Source organism: Centrocercus urophasianus, unplaced genomic scaffold (genome assembly GCF_019232065.1).
Source record: "Centrocercus urophasianus isolate 14NV4802_14NV808 unplaced genomic scaffold, USGS_Curo_1.0 seq_22, whole genome shotgun sequence".
NCBI lineage: Eukaryota > Metazoa > Chordata > Aves > Galliformes > Phasianidae > Centrocercus > Centrocercus urophasianus.
This window is the reverse complement of record NW_024884778.1, coordinates 10,710,905-10,732,684: the sequence shown is the minus strand read 5'-3', so window position 1 is coordinate 10,732,684 and position 21,780 is coordinate 10,710,905. Positions and strand designations below refer to the sequence as shown.

At 49.2% G+C, this 21,780-nt stretch overlaps 2 protein-coding genes across 3 annotated transcripts; both read left to right on the top strand.

The window, feature by feature from the left end:
• The first annotated feature begins 1,047 nt into the window (after window positions 1–1,047).
• UCN2 (urocortin 2) lies at window positions 1,048–1,458 on the top strand. Its single transcript, XM_042823381.1, has one exon. The coding sequence runs from the start codon at window positions 1,048–1,050 to the stop codon at window positions 1,438–1,440; it is 393 nt and encodes a 130-aa protein (XP_042679315.1). The 3' UTR covers window positions 1,441–1,458.
• Window positions 1,459–1,919: 461 nt separating this feature from the next.
• On the top strand, window positions 1,920–21,740 carry COPG1 (COPI coat complex subunit gamma 1). 2 transcript variants are annotated; one of them, XM_042823379.1, is made up of 25 exons: window positions 1,942–2,003; window positions 2,791–2,841; window positions 4,824–4,876; window positions 5,666–5,746; window positions 6,507–6,578; window positions 7,401–7,480; window positions 7,934–8,009; window positions 8,127–8,219; window positions 9,286–9,372; window positions 9,506–9,663; window positions 10,284–10,417; window positions 10,765–10,832; window positions 11,568–11,756; window positions 12,224–12,319; window positions 13,800–14,043; window positions 14,360–14,435; window positions 14,641–14,744; window positions 14,851–14,976; window positions 15,378–15,446; window positions 15,792–15,934; window positions 16,974–17,145; window positions 18,130–18,227; window positions 19,712–19,850; window positions 20,805–20,903; window positions 21,351–21,740. In XM_042823379.1, the coding sequence occupies exons 1-25, from the start codon at window positions 1,976–1,978 to the stop codon at window positions 21,479–21,481; spliced, it is 2,667 nt and encodes an 888-aa protein (XP_042679313.1). In that variant the 5' UTR covers window positions 1,942–1,975; the 3' UTR covers window positions 21,482–21,740. The 2 variants fall into 2 exon arrangements, with proteins under 2 accessions (XP_042679314.1, XP_042679313.1); XM_042823380.1 differs by lacking the exon at window positions 2,791–2,841 and having other exon boundaries at window positions 1,920–2,003.
• The last annotated feature ends 40 nt before the right edge of the window (window positions 21,741–21,780 follow it).

Below are 21,780 nucleotides of genomic sequence, written 5' to 3'. Positions count from 1 at the left end.
CCTGTCTCCAGAAGGAAGAACAGAGCCCCATTTATTTCCTCTCTCCACCACCCCACAGGCACAGTCACTCCAGCCCGCAACAGAGCCTGTGGGCATGCTCGGTTCTATGAAGCAGCAGTTGGTTGGATGTCCAATGTGAGATAATTATGCCGGGTTCCCGAAATCCCCTCCAAATTCAGCTCCATGAGCTATGAGGGGACAAACGCCCACCCGCATCCCGGGGTGATTTCATCTGTGATGAGTTATTATCTGTGATGTGTTAATAGTGGCCCTGCTGCACGCCACCCGGGGGGGGGCGGGAGGTGGAGCTGGGGCAGGATAAGAGCCAGGGCTCAGCTCTGAGCAGGGCAAACCCCATCTGCCACCCCTACACCGTGAGAGCAGCGGGGGACGAGGACTGCAGGAAATGGTGAGGCTGCACCTCTGAGTGGTGCTTTGGGGGGATTTACCCGGGACATGGGTCACAGGGGTTGGATGCTTTCTGCCATCACTCACCACCCAGTTTCCAGCTCATCCAGCTGCCTCTGGCTGCGCACTCCGATGCTTTCCAAAGGGTTTCACCCAGGAGGTGGAGTAGAGAATGAGGATGCTGGCTGCATTCCACTGCTTCCCTCTGGATTTTGCAGCCAGCCCCTAGAGCAGCGCAGGATCCCGCAGAGGAGGATGCTGAGGATGCCATGCACGTGGCCACGTCATGCTCTTGTCACCCTTCTGCTTATTTTGGGCAAATTGTCCCATCTGCGAGGGTAGCTTTTGGCCCACAGAGCTGAGGGGTGGCATTACCGGGGGGCAGCTTGGAGGCAGTGGTGGTTTGAGTCCCAGTCCCACGTCACACATTCCTGATCAAAGGGCAGCTGTGGGGCGGGGAGCGGCTGCGGGAGGAGACACTGTGTTGTCCCCAAGCTGCCATCACCACCCCATCTCTATACTGCCACCACTCCCACAGGGTGTGAATGGGACAGGGGACACCTGGTGGGGGGTGATGCTAAGTGCTGCGCTCTGTTCCTGCAGGCTGTGCTGCTGCCCTTCCTGCTGCTGCCATGGGGCATGGTGCAGGGGCTGAGCCTCCAGAACAGCCCTGCTGTGCCTGGTGCACCCTGGCATGAAGGTGGCTGGGACAAGGAGGGCAGCAGCGGAGTAATGCTGGGGCTCCCTGGGGAGAAACATGGCCACGGCTCTGGGGATGGCTCTCAGCTGGATGGAACCACGCAGCTGCTACTGGAGGAGTCAGTGAGAGAAGTGTGGCCCTGGCTGCCAAACCCTGACACCAACAGAGCTGCTGCGGTAAAAAAGAGCAGCACAGCAAGAAAGGTGTCCCTGTCCCTTGATGTCCCCACACACATCCTGAGGATCCTGCTGGACTTGGCCCGGGAGAAGGAGCTGCAAGCCAAGGCAGCTGCCAATGCTGAGCTGATGGCACGCATCGGGCGCAGGAAGTGAGCACAACACACACCATGGCCAAAGGGCTTTGGGTGGCCACGGAGGCTGCCGGCAGTCGCTCCCTGCACCCAGCCGTGCAGGTGCAGGATTTAGCCCCGGACAGTCTGATCCTTGGCATGTGCTGCATAGATGGTGTGCACACAGCAGCTGCTGTTCTAACATGACGTCAGCACTGTGGGAGCAAAGCCCCAGCCGAGACAGCCCTGGTGACACCGTGCCTGGTGCAGCGGAGTCTGTGCAGGCACGTCCTTGTCCCCAGTGCACCTCTGCTGATGTGCCCCAGAATTGCCCATTCATGCCTTCCGACCCCCAGTTTTCCATGTACCCTCTGTCAAGATGCTCTGTACACCATAAAGTTCACCCAGACCTATGAGCACTTTACAGGTGCAGTGTGTGGTGCCACTCAGCACCGCCGCAAGGTTGCCACGCACCCCAAGATAAGGGCCGAGGGGGCAGCGTGCGGCCGCCCTGTACAAAGGGCAGGGCCAGGCCCGGGGCTGCTGCTGGGGCGGCTGGAGCCGGGTTGGATGGGGCCATGCTCTTTGAGGAGATCCTGGTGCAGGGTGAGCAAGAACGGTGTTGGGGTGGAAGTGTCGGGGTGACCCCACTGTGGGAGTGGTAATCTGGGGTGGGAAATGGAGCAAGGGGTGCCGGCCAGCTGCTGCCGTGCTGGGGTGAGCAGGGGGGTGAGGGGTCACAGCCCTGCCACGGGGACACGGGGGGGACAGCCGGGTGTCACTGGGATATCGATATGGGTTCGGTCCCATCCCCACTGCTGTGTCCTCCCTACTGGTGTCCCCGGTGTCCCTGCTGCTGCCGGGTGCCACGTTGTCCCCTGCTGCCGCTGGTCCCGGGGTGTCCCTCCGCAGTTCCTCCCAGCACTCTCCAAGTGGCACCAGCTCCTCCGTACCCCCGGTCACGTTGTGTTCTCCTTGGTCCCTGAGTCCCGTGGTCCCGGCGTCTCCCATGCCGGTGACCCCTTCCCGCTGACCCCCGAGCCCCAAGCCGACCCCCGCCAACCCCGCCGTACGCGCCCCTCACCCGCGCCCACCCCCGCTACGCCCACCCCGCAGCCCCCCCCAGCCCCGCCCCATTCCCTTCGGCAATCAGATCTCGCCCTTCTCCCCTCCACCTGTCAATCACTTCCGTCTCCATGGGCACCGCTCAGCGCCCCGCCCCGTAGCCCCGTAGCCCCGCTCCTCGCGGCGGCGCCGGCAGTGACGTCACGGAGGGTTGTCCCGCGCCTGCGCAGTGCGGCGGCGGCAGTGACAGGCTGGCAGGAAGGGGCGGGCGGCGGCAGCGGGGCGGATGGGCTGTGCTCGGCTCGGCTGACGGACGGGCCTTTCACAGCCGCCGGCGGCGCCATGCTGAAGAAATTCGACAAGAAGGACGAGGAGTCGGGTGAGGGGCGGAGGGCGGCCAGGGGAGGGCGCGGGGGGAGCCGCGAGGAGTCGTGTGTGGGGGGGGGGGCCCGGCCGGGGCCGTGCCGCTGCTGTGCCTGCCCCGCTCGCGGCCGCAGCGCTCCGTTCCTCCGTCGCTGCGCGCGGCCGTCGCAGCGCGTTCTCCTCGCCGCAGCTGTCCGCTCGGGCCCCGCTGGTTTCGCGTGGAAGACCCCCGGCGCCGCCCCCGCCTCCCTAGGCCGTGAACGTGTCCCGGCCCCGCTGTCGGGATGGGCTCTGCCTGCTGGGATCCCGCCGCTCCGCTCCTCGCGTTGCCCCGTGTGCAGCCCTCGATGAGCTGTGGGCTGTCAGCGGTGCAGCCGGGGTCCGTTCCGCGGGGCTGCTGAGAGATCCGTGCAGATTGGTCTGATCTGTGGATCGGTGCAAATTGGTGCTGGCCTCCTGGTGCTGGGAGCTTTCCGGGGACGCTGCTTGCACTGTGCCTGGTTCCCCTTTTGTGATCGGAGGAGCGGTGAGGTGTGCTGTGTGATGCATTTCCAGATGCTCAGCGCTGCAAGAGGTACGGAGGTGGTGCTGTCGTTGATGGCCAACTTAGGGCTTGTAGGCTGCTTTAGAAAGGCTTTCTTTCAACCATTTTGTTCAAAAGCATTAGTAACTAAAACTAAACTAAAAGAGGGGAGGTGTAGACCATATCTACTAGCTAGAGATATCAGGGATAGGTTACATTGAGAGGGCAGTGAGGTGCTGGCACAGCTGCCTGGAGAGCCGTGGGTGCACCATCCCTGGAGGTGCTCAAGGTCAGGCTGGATGTGGCCCTGGGCAGCTGAGCTGGTGCCTCACTGAGTGGCTGACAGCCTTGTCTGAGTCAGGAGGTTGGAACTAAATGGTCTGTGATGCTCCTTCCAACCCAAGCCACACTGCGATTTTGGGATTGTAGACGTACTGTGCTGCTAGTAGGGCTTCTTTAACCATTTTCTTCAAGCACACTCAGATGCTTAGACCAGAAACACTTTGCTTTTTCCCCGTGTTTTTTTATCTTCTCAGATGCCATCAAAGCATCTGTGCTTTGCTCAGCCCCCTGCTGGATTTGCAAACAGCCTGTGTCAGCGCAGGGCACTGACCCTGAAATGAGTCAGGATGCAGGTGGCTTTGCCTTTTATTGCAAAGGCTTTGGGCAGCAGTGTGCGATGCTTCTGGGGCAGGGCAGGTTGTGCTGGACCAATTCTAGAGCTCAGGCTTGTTAAGTTGCACTGGAAAAGACTGTTTGTCCCAGAGCTAGGCTGAACATTGGTACTAATTACAGCCTGCTTATCAATAACTGACACTTTTGAGATGCTGTGGCTCAGAGATGCTTAGAAGGAGACAAGCTAATAGAGAGAATGCAGAACAATGATGCTTTTCTCTCAGATTATTTCATCCTTAATTAGTGAGTTGTTCATTGTTTAATATAATTTATTCTATTAAGAGGAACAATGAATGTTATTCTGTGTCCAGACTCTCTCATTTGCTGTCTTGTTCTCTTAATTGGTGATCGAGCCAAAGAATATTTACTGGTGGGTTCCTGATTGGTTTATAATGAAGGGGTAAAGCACTCCTGACTCTCCAGCCTGGCAAGCACTCTTTGTGTCTGTGACTCTAAGCTTTTGTTCCTCGAACTGTCATACTGATGCTCTAACTGTCAGCAACATCTTAGTCCTGGGACTGGAAGTGGTGCCCTGGGGCTCCTTACTTTACAGCTGATCAGACTCATGGCAAGTTACTTCTTGGTGGGTGATAAATCAAAGGATGTCCTGTCTGCTTTGCCTTCCCTAACTACTGGGGAATCGTCCAATTAATAATGCTTAATAAGGGGAGCATTGATTGTATGGTGTTCACAAAAAAGCTACCCAATAAATGCTGGGCTTACCTTTAAATTGTAGGTGTGTTTTGAGAGTTGCTTTCCCATGGCAGAATCCCTGGACTTCCTTTGTCTTTGTTTTGCAGGTGGGGGTTCCAACCCATTCCAGCACCTGGAGAAGAGTGCAGTCCTACAAGAGGTATATCCTTAGAAGCTGTCCTTTTTGCTGCCCTTTCTGGGTTGGGGTGTCCCCAGCTCCTGAGTAGGTCAGTGAGGAATTTTAGTGGGGAAGCAGGGCTTTGTTGTGGTCCTACTGGCACCTGAAGTATGGCAATGCCCCCACTAGTTCTTGTTTTATTGCTGGAGGGAAGAAGGGAGAGGGCTGAAATGATCTCTGTAACGAAATAGACTCTAAATGGTGAGTAGTAATATAGAATGTGACTGTCTGGAAAAGCTCACCTTAGAACAGGAAAGTTGGGAAATCAGCTTTGAACACCCTGAGCTTGTAGATTTCAAAGCCAGAGAGCAGGCTGTGTGTGGTTATTGAATAGACTCTGATTTTACTCTGAAATAAAACCCTTTTTGTTTGACATCAGACAAACTTCTCAGTCCCCAGACCCTGTTATTTCAGCGTTATCTGTTCGTTTGCCATATGATGGATGGTGTTGGTTCCTGTTAGCCTTGCAGGCTGTCAGAAGGGTGGTATTTTAGCTAGCACACGATCCAAACTTGTGTGGGTGAAAGTATGAGGAGGATTTAACCCTTAAACTTTCATTGTGCTTGCATTTGCAGTCTCAGGATGAGACTGTAGAACCATCTGCTTAAAAGGGGGCCTTGCTTAGCAGGAATTGGAGGGAATCTGATCCAAAGTCATTAAGTGCATTTTGCCATACCTCAACCAACAGTTTGTTGTTTATATCAGGCTAGTGAGGGCAGTGTTTATTAGGGGGTGTTGATATTAGCATCCTTGGTTGTGATTTGTTTTCAGGCACGTGTGTTTAATGAGACTCCTATAAACCCACGAAAATGTGCTCACATCCTCACCAAGATTCTGTACCTCATAAACCAGGTAAGGGAGAAAAAATCAGCTGATACGTTCTTTAGATTCTTAGTTTTCTCTAGCTAACTTTTATCTTCTGAATAGTTTTATTGACTACATCCAATAAAAATATTTTAATTAGAACAGTTTTTGTGCTACTAAGCTTCTACTTGCCTTCTTAGTGTCTGAAAACATTCTGTGGGGTAGAGAGGGTAGGAGCAGCTAAATATGAAGAGATTGATGTCTGTGATTTATTATTACTTGGAAGCTGTAAGCCTGCAGCTCTTTGATGCCAGAGACAGTTGTTACTCCAGGCCCTTGGGTCTCTGAAGCTGCGTGCAATAATGTTCAGCTTTGTAAAGGCATTTACCCATCTCATGGGGTTTCCCTGCTCTAGGGTCTCTCTGCACCATTACATGCAGTGGCTGTAGCTGGCTGACTAGCTGTGGTGCTTATAGGAAGCATGGCATAAGCTTTTCTTACACAAGTCATGGAGTTGTTCCAACCTGTTTTCCCCCCTAAAGAATCTGTCTTGTCACAAGTTTTTGGGTTTTTTTTGTAACCTGATAAATCATGCTGTCATCTACATTGACAGGTAAGCAACGTTCAGCCATGGCTGGGGGCTTTCTCAGGCAGGACTTTACTCTGTTCAAGTACGCTGAAGGAGATCTGCCCTGCTCTCAACCACACAAGCCTGTTCTCCTTGTATGTGAGACTGAGCCTTGCACCTGCAGCAGGACAGATCTGGTTGTGTTAACTGTGATTTCCTTTCTTCTTTTCAAACTTCTAGGGGGAGCACCTTGGTGTCATGGAAGCTACCGAATCCTTCTTTGCCATGACAAAGCTGTTTCAGTCCAATGATGTAAGTCTGTTTATTGTTTTCTGCTGTATTTATCCAGTGCGACGAGTTGTCAGCAGTGTCTCTCAGCCTCAAGGTGTCATTTTATGCAATCAGCCTGCCTGGAGCTACTGATCTAACTGGGAAGAGTAGGATGAAAGTTTAGAAACAGATCAGCTTCACTACCTTGCTCTTGTAGCAGCTAAACTAAAGCAGTCTTTGTTCCTGAAACATAGATTCTTCCTCTAAACTGCTATCTAACTCTTTAGGTGTTGCACCCACACAAGTTTGACCACATACATTGGTCAAATGTATAATCAGATATGCTATGGTTTGTGCCCAGTAATAAAAGATCCTGCTTCCTGCTGAGAGCAGACTGTTACCTGGAGGAAGCCAGGAATTAGCATCTGCCCACAGAGGTATTACCATCATTAGTAGTCCCCTAAACTACAAAGCATTGAAACTGTGAGATGAGCTTAGAAATCCTCAGTCTCTGGGGATGCAAATTGCTTTTTTTTCTTGCTTTTGAGTTAATGAGTTGCCCCCAGCTTTTGATTTTAAGATTTCTGCCTCGTTCATGTAAACAACAAGTAAAAGATGAAACTGTAGATGTAGGTAAATCTGGAAGTCCTGTGGCTTCATGCTAAGGCTGAGGGATTTAGAAGAGGAAGGGCTGCTTTGTTAATGAATGTGATTATTATTATTATTTTTACACTGGGCACTGTGGCTCCCTGAGAGCACCATTTTGTTTATTTTCACAATAAAGTCGTGGAAGCAGGAAAAATGGAGATCCTTCATACCTGGGGCCCTCTCTGCTGATGTCTGTCTGTCTTCTTTTCTTGTTAGCCAACTCTTCGCAGGATGTGCTACCTGACTATCAAAGAGATGTCTTCTATTGCAGAAGATGTCATCATTGTTACTAGCAGGTCAGTCAGTTTGGTTTTGCTATTACTACATTCATGCATTCTCCAATAATACTTTTCCAGCCTCTTGGAGATAACTCTCGTCTCTAAGCACTGTGAAGACAAGGAATGTTCTTGGTGAAGAAAAAATGTCCTCCTTTGAAAGAGGCTATTCAAATACAGATATTGAACTCTTAGTGATGCCTTTGAAGTGTGCTATGTGCCCACAGCCCATGCTGCTGAGTGTTTGAATTGTCATTTTTGGTTACATGATGTGGCAGTGCTGACGTATTTTCCTCTATTGCAAGCGGATCTCCTCCTGCCTTCCCACTCCGGTGGGACTTGCTTAAGACCTGCACTTGCCTGCTTGCCATTCAGCTATGCTCTTGTCTGCCTGCTGCTCTGTGGGCTCTCTGCACGCACCAAGGAGCTGCTGGCTCAAGAGTGCAGTATTGAGGGCTTCCTATTTCCAACCAGCTTAACCAAAGACATGACTGGGAAGGATGACAATTACCGAGGCCCTGCTGTGAGAGCACTCTGTCAAATCACTGATGTAAGTGCAGCTTTTCCTTTGGGGCAGCCCTACACTGTTTACCCCAACCCGTTGCATCTCCTCTATCACACTCCTCGTGGGTTTTCCATATCAGCTGTTGTCTCCTTCTCCCTGCAGAGCACCATGCTACAGGCCATCGAGCGCTACATGAAACAGGCTATTGTTGACAAAGTGCCAAGTGTGTCGAGCTCTGCTCTGGTGTCCTCCTTGGTAGGTGTGCCTGCGGGGTGGGCCTGAGGAGCAGTGCAGCTGAGGAGCACTTGTCTGTGGTGGGACTGGACATCTTGGTAGTGTCGTATTGCAGCTGTCCTTTGATAGAGGATACATGAGAAAGAAGAGAGGAGGAGGGGAAAAAGAACACTATTTTTCAGTGTAATACAATTGGATCACAGATTGTTTCAAAGTAATTTGATTCTGGAGACTTATTGCACAATTAGAAAGCAGCACATCCTTCCTCCGTCTCTGAAGTGCTTGGAACTGTCTGGGTGAAGGCATCGTCAGGACCAAGATGTGCTAGTGCAGAGGAAGGAACCTTGTCCAGGGGCTGCCTGTGCTGCATGTAGTAAAAACAGCACAGTGGTCACGAGAGCCTTTAATCTCTTCAGTTTATGAAGTTATTTGTGGCTGAATGCATCTTTGGGAGAATAAATTACCAGCTTAGGGGTGCAGATGCTTCTGATGCTCGTTTCTCATGGGGATCCTATTAAAAACCAACCTTACAGATTTAGCAGCATTAGGGTTTAAAGTGGGATGTGAGTCAGTATCCAGTGGTGTGATATTTGTCAGGCACTGTGGCAGAGATGCTGGTGGTGCCACTCTCACAATAGCGTATATGAGTGCTAAAAGTAGCCTGAGGAACTTGAGTCTGTTGAATCCTTGTTGGAGATTGTAAACAAGTGAAGGGATTTATGTGTAATACGCAGCACAGTCAAACTTTAACCATGGTGTGAACACTGCAGCATTATTTCTTGTCAAACTGTTTCCTTTGTCCTCTGCTTGCTAATATTGATAAACGAGCCAGGAGATTTCCAGCGGGGTAGAGCATTGCTTTTGCTACTCCCACCTTTGTGAAGGGAGGACTCTGTGGGAGGTGTTCAGCCTCTTGAGGCCTCAGTCAACAAGGCCAGGTCTCTGCATCCCTGTCCTCAGCTCTGTTACAAGTTGCTGCCTCCAGCACCCTCATGAGGAGAACTTGTTTCTTCTTCATACGGGAGGTGATTCTCAGAACTTCCTCCATCCTTCTCTCATGGGTTCTCTGTGGTTTTGTCTCTACCAGCACCTGCTGAAGACCAGTTTTGATGTGGTAAAACGCTGGGTGAACGAGGCTCAGGAAGCAGCTTCCAGTGACAATATCATGGTACAGGTAGGAAGCCCAGTGGCAGCATGGGGAATTACAAGCAGCTGCTGGGAGCAGAGCAGACTATTGGTGTGCAGCTGGACACACCGGGCCACAGAGGGGATAGAAGTATCAAGAGTGGTTTTGTTTCCTGGAACAGTATCATGCTCTGGGCTTGCTCTACCATGTGCGGAAGAATGATCGCCTGGCAGTCAACAAGATGCTCAGCAAGTTCACACGCCATGGCCTCAAGTCACCATTTGCTTACTGCATGATGATCCGAGTAGCCAGCAAGCTGCTGGAAGAGGAGGCAGGCAGGTGAGGAGGCTCCTTCCCCTGTGGGAAGAATTTGCTCAGGTCCTGCTTCCGTCTCCTCTTGCGGGATTGCTTGTTGTCTGATGAGAGCAGTTATTTCTGCTCTTTGAAGAGTAGTGTGCAACTTCTAACTCTTAACTGCTAGTTAAAAGGTAGCAGAGAAAATAACAGGATGCTTTCCTGTTATGGAATTGCTTCTGCAAGTCTTGTCTGTGTAGGTGCTTGCACGTGAAACGCTTTGTTGTTTTTCTTTCTAGTTTTGTGTAGCTGTTCTTTGTCAAGATGCTGTTTCATTTTCTCTGTCTTCTACTTGGCTAGCATATGCTTGCTTTGTCTTCCAGGAGGATGAGATTTGTGATATGTATGGTGAGCATTGTGTGAGAGCTAAGGGAGATTCCAGTTAATGTCAATATTCCAGTTATTATCCAGAGATTGTCAGCTCAGAAGAGAGCCAAGCATGTTGGAAGTACAGTGTAATGACCTCTGCAGAATCTGGGGACAGTGGTTTTATGGCTGCTGTTACCTTTCTGCAGGCAATGGACTTGTCCTGTTCTGCTGCTGGACGCTTCATTTCTGCTAGCATCTCTGTTTTCATTTCTTCTTGGGATTTTTTTGTCCCTTAGCCGCGATAGCCCCCTGTTTGACTTCATTGAGAGCTGCCTAAGAAACAAACATGAGATGGTGGTCTACGAAGCTGCTTCTGCCATTGTTAACCTTCCCAACTGCACTGCCAAAGAGCTGGCACCAGCTGTCTCAGGTAATTGTGATGCTCATGGCAGTGGTGAGGGAGTTCTAGGCCTACGTGATTGTGCCTGCTGTTTACCCTAAGAAATGAGGACCTTGCACAGTTTTGGGGCTTGTGTTGGTGCTGTTCTGTAGAGAGGACAGTGGGTGAGAGCTGGCTGTCAGCAGAAGTGTGGCAAAGGGAACAACAGGGAGGAGAGGAAAGAACCTACTAAATCCAGTTGCTTCTTAAGCATGCTTTTAGCTGTCTTATGCTTGTATGTCACATGTCTCTTCATTGAATCTCATGCTATAGGTAGGAAGTGCTTTTCAATAATGGATTGCCTAACATCTGCTTTTGTTGGTTTTCCTGCCTTGCAGTTTTGCAGCTGTTTTGCAGCTCCCCGAAAGCAGCACTGAGATACGCAGCTGTCCGTACCCTCAACAAGGTAGGAACTGGTTTCCAGGGTGCTATAATTGCATCTGCCAGGGCACGAGAAACTGACTTGAGAAAAGAAAGGGGCCAGGCTGGGTGGTGATTTTCCATGAATGACGTCCACCTTGGGTTACAGCCTGGCATTTCTTTGCTTACAAGAGGAATAAAAAGAACATTTTACAGGAGAAAAATTCAGTCTTTTTCATAGCTTTGTGTTACTGTTCTTGCATGTTATTACTTTTCCCTTCTGAGCTTTCTGTGGTGAAGGGGCTTCTTGTATTACAGAGATAGAACCTGGTGCTTCTTTTTGACTGCTCCATGACAGTCTTTGCTCTAGCTTTTCCCTTGACTTTGTCAACTCTAAAAAGGAAAAAAAAAAAAGAAAAAAAGTGGTGATATTTGTGCTTCCACTTGGAAAAGCTGTTGGTTAGGCTAGCTGAATTTTTGGTGGGAGTTAGTTTTCTTTGCAGAATCTGAACTGAAATTTATTGAAGAGAGTAAGGGAGGAAAAACTAAAGATCACTTATTATTACTGGCTTCTTCTCTTCTAGCAGTAGGTGTGATTCTGCAGGAGGAAAGAGCTTGTTTCTTACACCTCGGCTGAATAGCTTGCTTAGGATGAGCCTCGTGTACAATCTGTAGCATTTATTTTAAAATGAAGGGGGTGAGAGCTTTTAGAGCAGTCTATTGAGAAGGATCAGTTAGCAATAACTGCAGTGGCTTTTCCACTTTTTGTCGTCTTCTGTAGGTGGCCATGAAGCACCCATCTGCTGTGACCGCCTGTAACTTGGACCTGGAGAACCTTGTGACAGACTCCAACCGCAGCATAGCCACCCTGGCCATCACCACCCTGCTGAAAACTGGCAGTGAGAGCAGCATCGACCGGCTCATGAAACAGATCTCCTCTTTCATGTCAGAAATCTCAGATGAATTCAAAGTAAGGAGGTGGGAAAATGGGGGAATCACAGATTCCTTAAGGAACCCCTTAGCCTTTGTCCATGTCTGTGTGTGTACTCTCAACACCTGGGTTAAGCTCTTTCCAGCAGCTAGGCTGCATCATTTTTGCAAGAGAGAATCTGATGCTATCAGCTTCAGTCAGGCCTTAGTCATACAGTACTCATCTCCAGAGTCAAATGCCCTCTTCTAGGGAGAAGCCTTTTGATTAGTAAGTCTCTCTTTTTTGAATCCAGCAAGCATGGCCTTCTGCTTGGGGCTGACCAGCACATTAAAATCTATCTCCTCCTCTAATTTCTAGGTTAGTATCCTCCTGGAACTCTGTTGAATAAATGAAGGCAAAATCATAGCTTCCACACCGGAGACCAGCACCAAATCGACACAGTTCAACTATTTATATTCCTGCCCAATGAGACTGTCCTCCTTTTGACTTGCCCCTTTTTCCTCCAGGTTGTAGTGGTGCAAGCCATCAATGCACTGTGTCAGAAGTACCCTCGCAAACACGCTGTCCTCATGAACTTTCTCTTCACTATGCTGCGGGAAGAGGTGAGTTTGCAGGGCAACTGGTTGTTGTTCTTTGTTGTGTTGTCAGAGATTTAGGGACTGTGAGTGCATAATAGCACAAGTACAATTAGGAGAGGTCAGACAGAAGCTTTACTGGGAGCATATTGGTAATTTTAGTTCCATGGTACATAGGAATTGCAGGACTGCACAGTAGCTCCTGTGAGAATCTGAGTTCTGCTGATAATGCCATGTAATGAGAGCCTTTACCTGCCATAAGAGCTTGCAGCCTGACAGAAATGACCGCTGGCATATTTTCAGCCTGGTTTTCACTCTTTGATTTTTCTGGGGAATTACTCTCAGGGCAAACGCAGGCGACAGCAGATCTGTTGGCAGACCATAGATGTTTCACATTTGGACCAGCTTTGTATTTGGACAGCAAGTTTCAAGAAGTTTTGTCCTGTACAAAAAGATTAAGTAGCAACGTACTGATTACTTGGGATCACTTTTGTTCTGTTCTCTGTGCTGTTGCAGTGACAGCTTCGTGAGTACCTGTAACCATTCTCTGCGTTCAGTCTGACAGTTTGCAGGAAGGCAGCTTTATGGAGCAGAGGCTTGCTGAGGCTTATTTCTAAATGAGTTAACATGCCTGCCACACAGCTGGCACCGCTGCTTGCTCTGACATCACCTGCCAATTACAACCTCTTGTTTGGGAACAAACCGAAGGCTCTCATTTTACTCCCGTGAAAAATGGACCGTGCTACATTCCCAGATTTTCTGTGGGTGGATGGCATCCTTACGAATGTGGTTCTGTAGTTCAAACCATTTTGTTTAACAGGTGTCCTCAAGCCCAGGTAGCTACAGAAAGATCCCCCCCAAAGGCACAGAACTATGCATGTAATTGGCAGAGGATAATGTGCAGTTTAATCCTGTGGTTCTTATTGAGGACACAAGTAAATAATGCCTGAAGATAACTGAGTGCTAATGGCATGTGAGGTTATGGGGTGTGCCTGGGGAGGTATTGATTGCCTGTCTTCCCACACTAGTAGGGCCATTTGCTGCACCCTGCTGTGGCAGATATGATCCTTAATATACTTCTTGTGTGATTCATCCTCAGATGTCTGGTGCTAAAGAGAAGGCTGATTTTTTTTTATTTTTTTATTTTTTTTTTTCTCCTCCCACATGGCTGTTTTTTATGCACTAATTCTAACAGCAGAGGATTTTAAATGAGCTGTAAGCCCTTCTGGCTGATGGATTCTGTTTCTCTCTCTAGGATTTGTTGTTTTTTTTCTTGACTACAGCTATTCTGAAGGATGTGGCGAGAGAGGTTGAGTATTAACTGGTCCTCTGAGATTAAAGAGGGTCAAAAGAGGTGGGCAGCATTACTGCCCTTCACCTTTCAAGCACAGATTTAAAGCATTGTGAGTGAGTGACCTTTTCAAAGGAAATTCTTTCCTGCCTGACTAATTCAGAATGTCTGACGTGCTTTGAGCTTTCCAGCTGAGAAGTTCCCTTTTCTCCCTAGGGTGGCTTTGAATACAAGCGAGCCATTGTGGACTGCATCATCAGCATCATTGAGGAAAACTCAGAGAGCAAAGAAACTGGCCTGTCTCACCTCTGTGAATTCATTGAGGACTGCGAGTTCACTGTGCTGGCTACACGTATCCTCCACCTCTTGGGCCAAGAAGGGCCTAAAACCAATAACCCCTCCAAATACATTCGCTTCATCTACAACAGGGTTGTCCTGGAGCATGAAGAAGTCCGGGCAGGTAAGATACAGACCTGGAAAGCTGTCCTTTGATACATTGTCAAAGAAACATAGTGCAGGAATGCCTCTTTTTTGTGGATTGTGATTTGCTATCACAATCTGCAGCTGAGAAACAGGTGATGATACAAAGACCCCATGGAAACAGACAGAGGAGGTCTTCAGGCACTTTGCTAATACATCTGCTTCTCTCTTGTTAGAGTAATGCTGTCTGTTAGGTGTAGAGTCTCTGATGTGCCATTTGAACGCAGCTGGGGGATGGAGGAAACTTCAGGTGGTTTCTTTGTATCCCAATTCTTTTTTTATCACTTGTGTTACAGGTGCTGTGAGTGCCCTGGCCAAGTTTGGAGCCCAGAATGAGGAGATGTTACCCAGTATCTTGGTGTTACTGAAAAGGTGAGCATCACTCAACCTTTCAGGGACAGACAGGTTATTTGAAGATCCTGGGCAGAGTGAGGATTCTAGTAGTTATAATTAAGCTTAATTATTACATAATAAGTTATAACATTAGAATGTAATATTGTATAATCTATTATATATGATTAACCTGGATCGATTCGCATGGCCTTGTGCTGATGCAAGTTTTCTGCTTTCTTCTCAGATGTGTGATGGATGATGACAATGAAGTGAGAGACAGAGCCACATTCTACCTGAATGTTCTGGAGCAAAAACAGAAAGCCCTCAATGCTGGCTACATCCTGAATGGTAAAACAGAAAGTCCTCAAAACAGGACTGCAGCTCTCCTGGTTTAATACATGACAAAGAGATGGTGTGATCTGCGGTCTCAGGGGCTCCTTCCTTCTGTCCCCAGGTCTAACAGTGTCCATCCCTGGTCTGGAGAGGGCTCTGCATCAGTACACCCTGGAGCCCTCCGAAAAACCCTTTGATTTGAGATCTGTTCCTTTGGCAACAGCTCCTGTCATAGAGCAAAGAGCAGGTGAGAATCAGTCTGCTGTGTGCTGATCTGAATTGCTGACAGTTCCCTAGCAGATCCAGCCCTTAATCTGTATTGGCCTTGCTTGGAATTGCTGAGAATCCATCCTCTTCAAATTTTATGGGATTATATCTTCTGTAAAGACAAAGGCCTGCAAATTTTGTTACTCCCACTTCAGTGTTTCAGTTAGTCCAACTGCTAATAGTAGTAATTGTTTGAACTGCAGTAGCTTCAATGAGGATTACAAAAGGTATTTAGGAAACTAAAAATGGGTGTCTGCTCTATAGCAAGACGAGAAATGAGCTCTCCTTTACTTAGTCAATGATCAGTTTTCTGATTTAGTTACTATTCCTGGTTCTATCTGGTTGTTTTCATTGTTTGTTTTTTTTTTTTTTCCCTTGCAGAAAATGCCCCTGTTGCTGTAGCCAAACAGCCAGAGAAAGTGGCAGCAACACGGCAAGAAATATTCCAAGGTAAACTGATGCAAGGCCTCTCCTACACCTGCATGTGAGAACTGTGTAGCCTCTTCTTGCTGAGCCTGCCTATCCACTCCAGTTTTTCTCCACCTCCCCTCAAAGAGTGGCATGGGGCATCTGAATCAGTTGTTTGCTCTTGGGGATGCTTGCAGTAGATGGCAGGTGTGGACAAAAGGAAAGTGAGACTGCCTTTAATTTTAGAAGTTCCTGGAGAATGCTGTGGCTGCTCTGTGGATGACTACTTGCTGCAGCAGCTTCCAGCTGTTTAACTGAAGGCTTTGAAAAAGTTACCACTTTTTCTGTGGCTGGGGAAAGCAATTGTTTCTACATCCTCTGTTTCAGAGCAACTGGGAGCGATCCCAGAGTTCCGAGGACTGGGCCCACTCTTCAGGTCTTCCCCAGAGCCTGTTGCCCTAACAGAGCTGGAAACAGAGTATGTGGTTCGTTGCACCAAGCACACATTTGTCAGCCACATGGTGTTCCAGGTGAGTAGCTATGGCGTGTGGTGCCAAAAGAGGATTGGAAAATAAGCTCCTGACCAGTAAAAACTTCTCTGGGAAGAAACAGCTCAAGAATATCTGTGTTCAAAACTCATCAGTGTAGTGGGTCCTTTGTTTCTCACCCAGGGCAGCAGAGCCTCAGGAAAAAAAAGATAAATTAGTGTGCATGCGGTTTTGTCTGAACAATGCATATGTGTGCAATCAAAGTGACAATAAGGTAGGCACTAGGTGGGGCTGTTCTCATGGAGAGCTGGCAAGGGGAACGGTGTTGTTTCCTCAGGATCCCCAGGCACATGCTTGGAACATGGAAGAGTGAAGCCTGCCCTCTCTGGGAGGCTGAAAACGTTACCTGACAGGATGGGAGAGGATTCTTAATCACCTGCATTTTGTTTTAGCCATTTTATTATAGGTGCTTATTTTGGTGAGTCTGGGCCTTAGCTGGATCACCCTCCTGCTGCATGGGAGTTGTTCAGTCAATGTGCCAGCCTCTTTACCTGGCCCTTAGGGAGTTCAAGCAAGTCTTGTGCTATCTTATGAGCAGCAATGTTTTGTATGTAGCCAGTTTCTTTCTCAAAAGCTCAGAACTGCTCACACAGTCCTCAGAGGAGTTAATCTTTGTTTCTATTGTTTGCTTGTCAGAAACAACTGTATGAAGTTGACTGATTTGTCACTGCAGACAGTTCAAAGTGTAAACACCAAGTTTAGATCTGCTGAAATCATTGTGTCATTTCCTTTATAAAATATATATATTAAAAAATTATATATATATTTTATAAAAAATATGAAAATAAATTAGCGGAGCACTGGAGTCCCCTGAAAGTTTTTAGCTTCTCCCCTAAAACATTTGGATGCCAGTTCCTCTGAGACTAAATGGAAGCATGAACCCTGTGATAGCCAGGCTCCCTACTGAGGCAGAGGCACTTTGCAAGTTAACAGCATGCTCCTACTATGTGTGAAGTGAATCTGCTATTACATCTATAGCTGAGAGCTTCAAGCTGTCTTTGTTCTCTCCTTCCCTGCTTAGTTTGACTGTACCAACACCCTGAATGATCAGATCCTGGAGAATGTTACTGTGCAGATGGAGCCAACAGAGGGGTATGAGGTCATTGGCTACATACCTGCCAAAAGCCTGGTGTACAACCAGCCAGGCACCTGCTACACTCTGGTGGCGCTGTCTGAAGAGGATCCAACAGCAGGTAAACAGTTTGTGCTCTGTTTTCCCTGATATTCCCCCAAATTAAGCATACCGTATTGCTCACGCCCACATGCATTCTACCTTGCAGATATTTATGGAATATGTGTGGGTGCATCCCTGAGTGATGCCAAGCATGACTTCTCCTCGCTGCTTGAGGGCTGTCAGGCCTTCCTTCTCCTCCTGGTTCCCTTGTGCTAAAGCATCGTTGGGTCGGGCTGGGGGAACTGGCAGATGAGCATTCAGATCTCTGCTGAGATGTCTTTGTTGCACCCTGGCTTGTCCTTTAGCCTGCTCTTCTTTGTGTTAGCACACGGGGAGGCAAATAGTGGTCTGCCTGGCTGTGACGTGCTGTGAGTGCACAGAGTTCTTAAGGAGTAGTTCAGACAAATGGCCAGAATTCCAACAATGCTTATTTGAGCAGGACGTTCCCTCGTTTGTCACTGTCTAGAATATAAACCAGGCTCAACCTGTGCTCTGACCACCCTGGTTTGTCCTGAGGCTGCTCACCTGTGTGTTGCTGTCCTTCATGCAGCAGTGCCTATCTTCAGAGATGAGTCACAGCTTCCTCTCCCAGCTGAGTGATATTAATCATCTGCTGTGCTGCAGTGCGAGGTGGTTTCTTTTCCAAGGTGCATGAACTGATCCCTAGATAAGGGTCTCACCTCCTTCACAAGAGGTTGATGGGACACGCTTAGTTTGTATTCCCAACACAACTAGATATTCATGAGTAACGGGACTTGATGTGAAGATTATGGTGCAGCCATCGGGAGTCTGCATTTATCACTGTTTGCTGGCCTTAGTGTTACAAATAAGTACTTTGTCCTTGAGAGAGAGACGCTGTCAGCATGCTTTCTAGGTCATGTGCTAAGCCTGTGCTGCTGACTGGGAGGGGGAGAACCAACCTGCCCCAAGTTTCCTATCCCTGTTCTCCTGCCGAGGAGTGGATCTGGTGGTAATGAATTGCCTTTGCCTCCCCTGCCTGCAGTGGCCTGCACGTTCAGCTGCATGATGAAATTCACTGTCAAGGACTGTGATCCAAACACGGGTGAGACAGACGACGAGGGTTACGAGGATGAATATGTGGTAAGGAGCTGGGCATGTGCCACATCATGGAAACTGCAGTTGTCTTGAGGGATGTTGTGATCTGTACCCAGTAACTTGCCACGCAGGCAGTTATGTGCCCCCTGACACTGCTGCAGGCACAATGACAAGAAGAGAGGCGTCTTGCTGCGTCTGTGGTGTCTGTCCCAGAATGTAAGATGTGGGTTTGGAGAGCTTATTTGTCTTATTTGGAGCATCTTCCTGCTGCTCTCCAGGGAAACCCCTGGAAGTGCAGGGTGCTTGCATTTTGAGAGGCAATGGTGTGTCCTCTGGGCTTGGTTGGCTGTTCTCTGGGCTCCAGCAGTGGCATGGGCAGTTCTGTGGAGGCAGAAGGCTGTTGGCCGTCTCTTTTTCCCACCAGCACTGCTCCCTGTGGTTAATTACCAGTGGCCTGTCTGATACAGGAAGGCTGCCATCCTTGCTCTTCTTCTGGTATTACCTCCTTAGCACTGAGACTGATGAAAGCAGTGGTGCTGTGAAATCCTGTCTCCTGGCTGTTTTACCACACAGGAAGAAGCTAAACTCATGCTTGGTCAGAAACTGGAACTGCCTCACAGAGGGTGGTGTTTTCTCTCCAGAAATGAAGGGTTGCTGTGACATGAATTCAGCTTGCCCTGTTAGCTTCAGAAGCTGTTTTCTGTGTTGCCTGTCACTGTTGTGAATCTGATTAGGGGAACTGCTGTGCAGTGAGTCAGTGAGGACATGGCGTCCTCCCAGAAGGAGTGGGGAGGGATTTTTCCGAAGGAATGTGTAAGGCTGACCCCTCTGCCTGCTTCCCACCAGGCACCAGAGCATCAGAGTGATATTTAAACAAACCCTTCCATCTGTTTCAACGAGATTCAAGGGGAGATTCTTTCCTGCAGTGATTTTTGAAGTGAATGCAGGCTGGTGTCAGGACAGTTCTGGCACTGACTGCTCTTACATATGTGCTCCAGAGGGATCAACCCAGTTGTTCCTGGCACAGACGTAGTCACAGCAGCAGTTCAGCTATCCTGGCATGCAGCCTTATGTGACAGCAAGCATCTGACAGTGTCTCACGGTACTCTACCAGCCTACAAAACAAGAGGCCAGAAAGGCAAAATACAAACTTACGTGCGTTCCAGGGAAGCAGATGGTACACCAGTGTGGGCACCAGCAGCTTTTTTGTTTTGTTTTGTCCACTGCTCTGGCTGTTTGCCCAGTGCTCCGATCCTTGTCAGGCCAGGGGCTGTGCTCAGGTTGGGAACCTCCTCTGTGAGCCCTGGAATTGGCATAGCTTAGCTTCCCAGGACAAGCAGCTGCTCAACTAATTGTTCTTTGCTTGAGCAAACTAGAAGGGACAGAACTTGCTCTGACATATTCCTGAGTAGAAGTGAAGGCTTGTCTCCTGGGTCCATCTGATCTCAGGGAATCCAGTCTAAAGCTCACTCTGAAGAGAGCAAGGTAAGTAATGACCATGTTTCACTTGGACTTCTTCTTACTACTAGCTTGAAGATCTTGAGGTAACGGTGGCTGATCACATCCAGCGAGTTCTGAAGCCCAACTTCGGAGCTGCCTGGGATGAAGTGGGTGATGAGTATGAAAAGGAAGAAACCTTTACTTTATCTGCTATTAAAACCCTTGAAGGTAAGGGGATGTCTGAACCCAGCAGGGCTCTTAACGTTTCTCTCCATCGAGCAAAGACAGGAGGTGCAATGTGGCTGGTGTTAGATCTCTCTTGGAAAAGCAGACAGGATAAAAACCCTTCACAAGTAATTTCACTGCAGCTGTTACATGAAGACCTTTGGTGAATGTGAAAACAAGTTTGTTGAGACCTGAACTAAGAAATGAGTATTCTGGACCCTATGGAGACCAGGCTGGATTGTGGGAAGCAGGAGAACATCTTGCTTTGCTTTCATGCTCTCCCCTCCCAAACAGACCATAGCTCAGCTGTGAGCTCCCATTTTCCTTCTGTGAAAGGAGTTGTTCTGACCTTGGAGACTCAGCAGGTGCAAATAGAAGATGTGAGGTTGGTGAGCAGGCTCACGGAGCAAAGCCTTCTTGCCTTTCACCATGTGTTAAAGATCCAGCTTATTGCTGTAAAAATGTGGTCCTTTTGACCTAGCTACAGGACAAGGGCACCTGTTTACGTCTGTTCTTCCTTGCACAGCACCTTGGGTTTGAAGTACCTTCCCTAAGGCTTTTTCAAATTCCTCCTTGACCTCTCTCTCCTGCAAGGTGTATTCTTCCTTCTGCATTTGTCCCAGAGAAGCAAGCTTGCTGACAGGGCTGTGCAGCTCACGTGCAGCCAGCTGCACTCTCCTGCTGCCTGACTCATTCACTCTCCTGTTCTCGTTGAGCTGGCACCTTGGCTGCACCAAATAACAGAACTGCAGCGTGGTGCAGGCTTTTTTCTCTTTTTTTGCTTGTGTGTGTTGCTTCTGCCTCTCCGATGGCTTTTTAAAGCACAGCAGCCACCGGTGTTATGCCCCCCTCAGGACAAGGGACATGAACTGTGACATGCGAGGAGGGCTTTCATCACTCTGTGTGTCCTTGTCAAGGCACCTGTGATGCAGAGCCTGTTCTCCTTTTTCTTAACAGAGGCAGTTAGTAATATTGTGAAGTTCCTGGGGATGCAGCCCTGCGAGCGATCGGATAAAGTGCCGGATAACAGGAACTCTCACACGCTGTACCTGGCAGGTGAGCTGTGCCATCGGGTCTCTGCTGAAACAGTGGCTCTGCAAGGTTGAAAATCCGAGCTTGTGCTGTGCTCACTGAGCCCTGCGTGGGATTTGGATGTAGGGAAACTGGTAGTGGAATGGGGGGGGGGGGGGGGCTTTGGTGGGGAGAAGCTGGGATGAGCTGAGACTCAGCTGGATGGCACTTGCTGCCTTGGTTATCTGCAGCATTCTGTTCTGGAAGGACGTTGAAGGGAGAAGGGTGGTACTCTGCCCAGCCAGTGGCTGTGTGCTGAAGGTTGGGGGGAATTAATGGAGTGGTCGGATCTCTTCTCAGCTGGAATTTATGTTAAACTGAATTTTCACGAGGTCTTTGTATTGCGGGTGTCCCAGGTAGGTCGTGGTGAAGGAGAGAGGCCACGTGGGGTCCCTTCTAACCCGCTGCCTCCTTCCTCCTGCTGCCTTCCAGGTGTGTTCCGCGGCGGCCACGACCTGCTGCTGCGGGCTCGCCTGCTGCTGACCGACACGGTGACGATGCAGGTCACGGCCCGCAGCACGGAGGAGCTCCCGGTGGATGTGATCATGGCCTCTGTGGGCTGAGCGCTGCTCGCTCTTCGGGCGCTGCTTCCTCTGCCACTGGGATCATAAGGGATCACGTTCGCTGCAGCAGCTCCTTCAATACAACGGGGACCTGGATTTGGGGTTCTGTGTAAAATAACGCTGTTTTTAAGCTCCGATTTTACGAAACGCTTTGCCCTGGGGGGCGGTTTCGAGCCCGGCTGTTCCCCAGCCCCCAGCTCAGCCCTTTCCCATCGTTCCTAGCTGACAATAAAGCCTCTCGTTGCTCCTCCTCCCTCTATCGAGGCGGGCTGCCGCTGCCTCCGGGCGTTTACTTCACC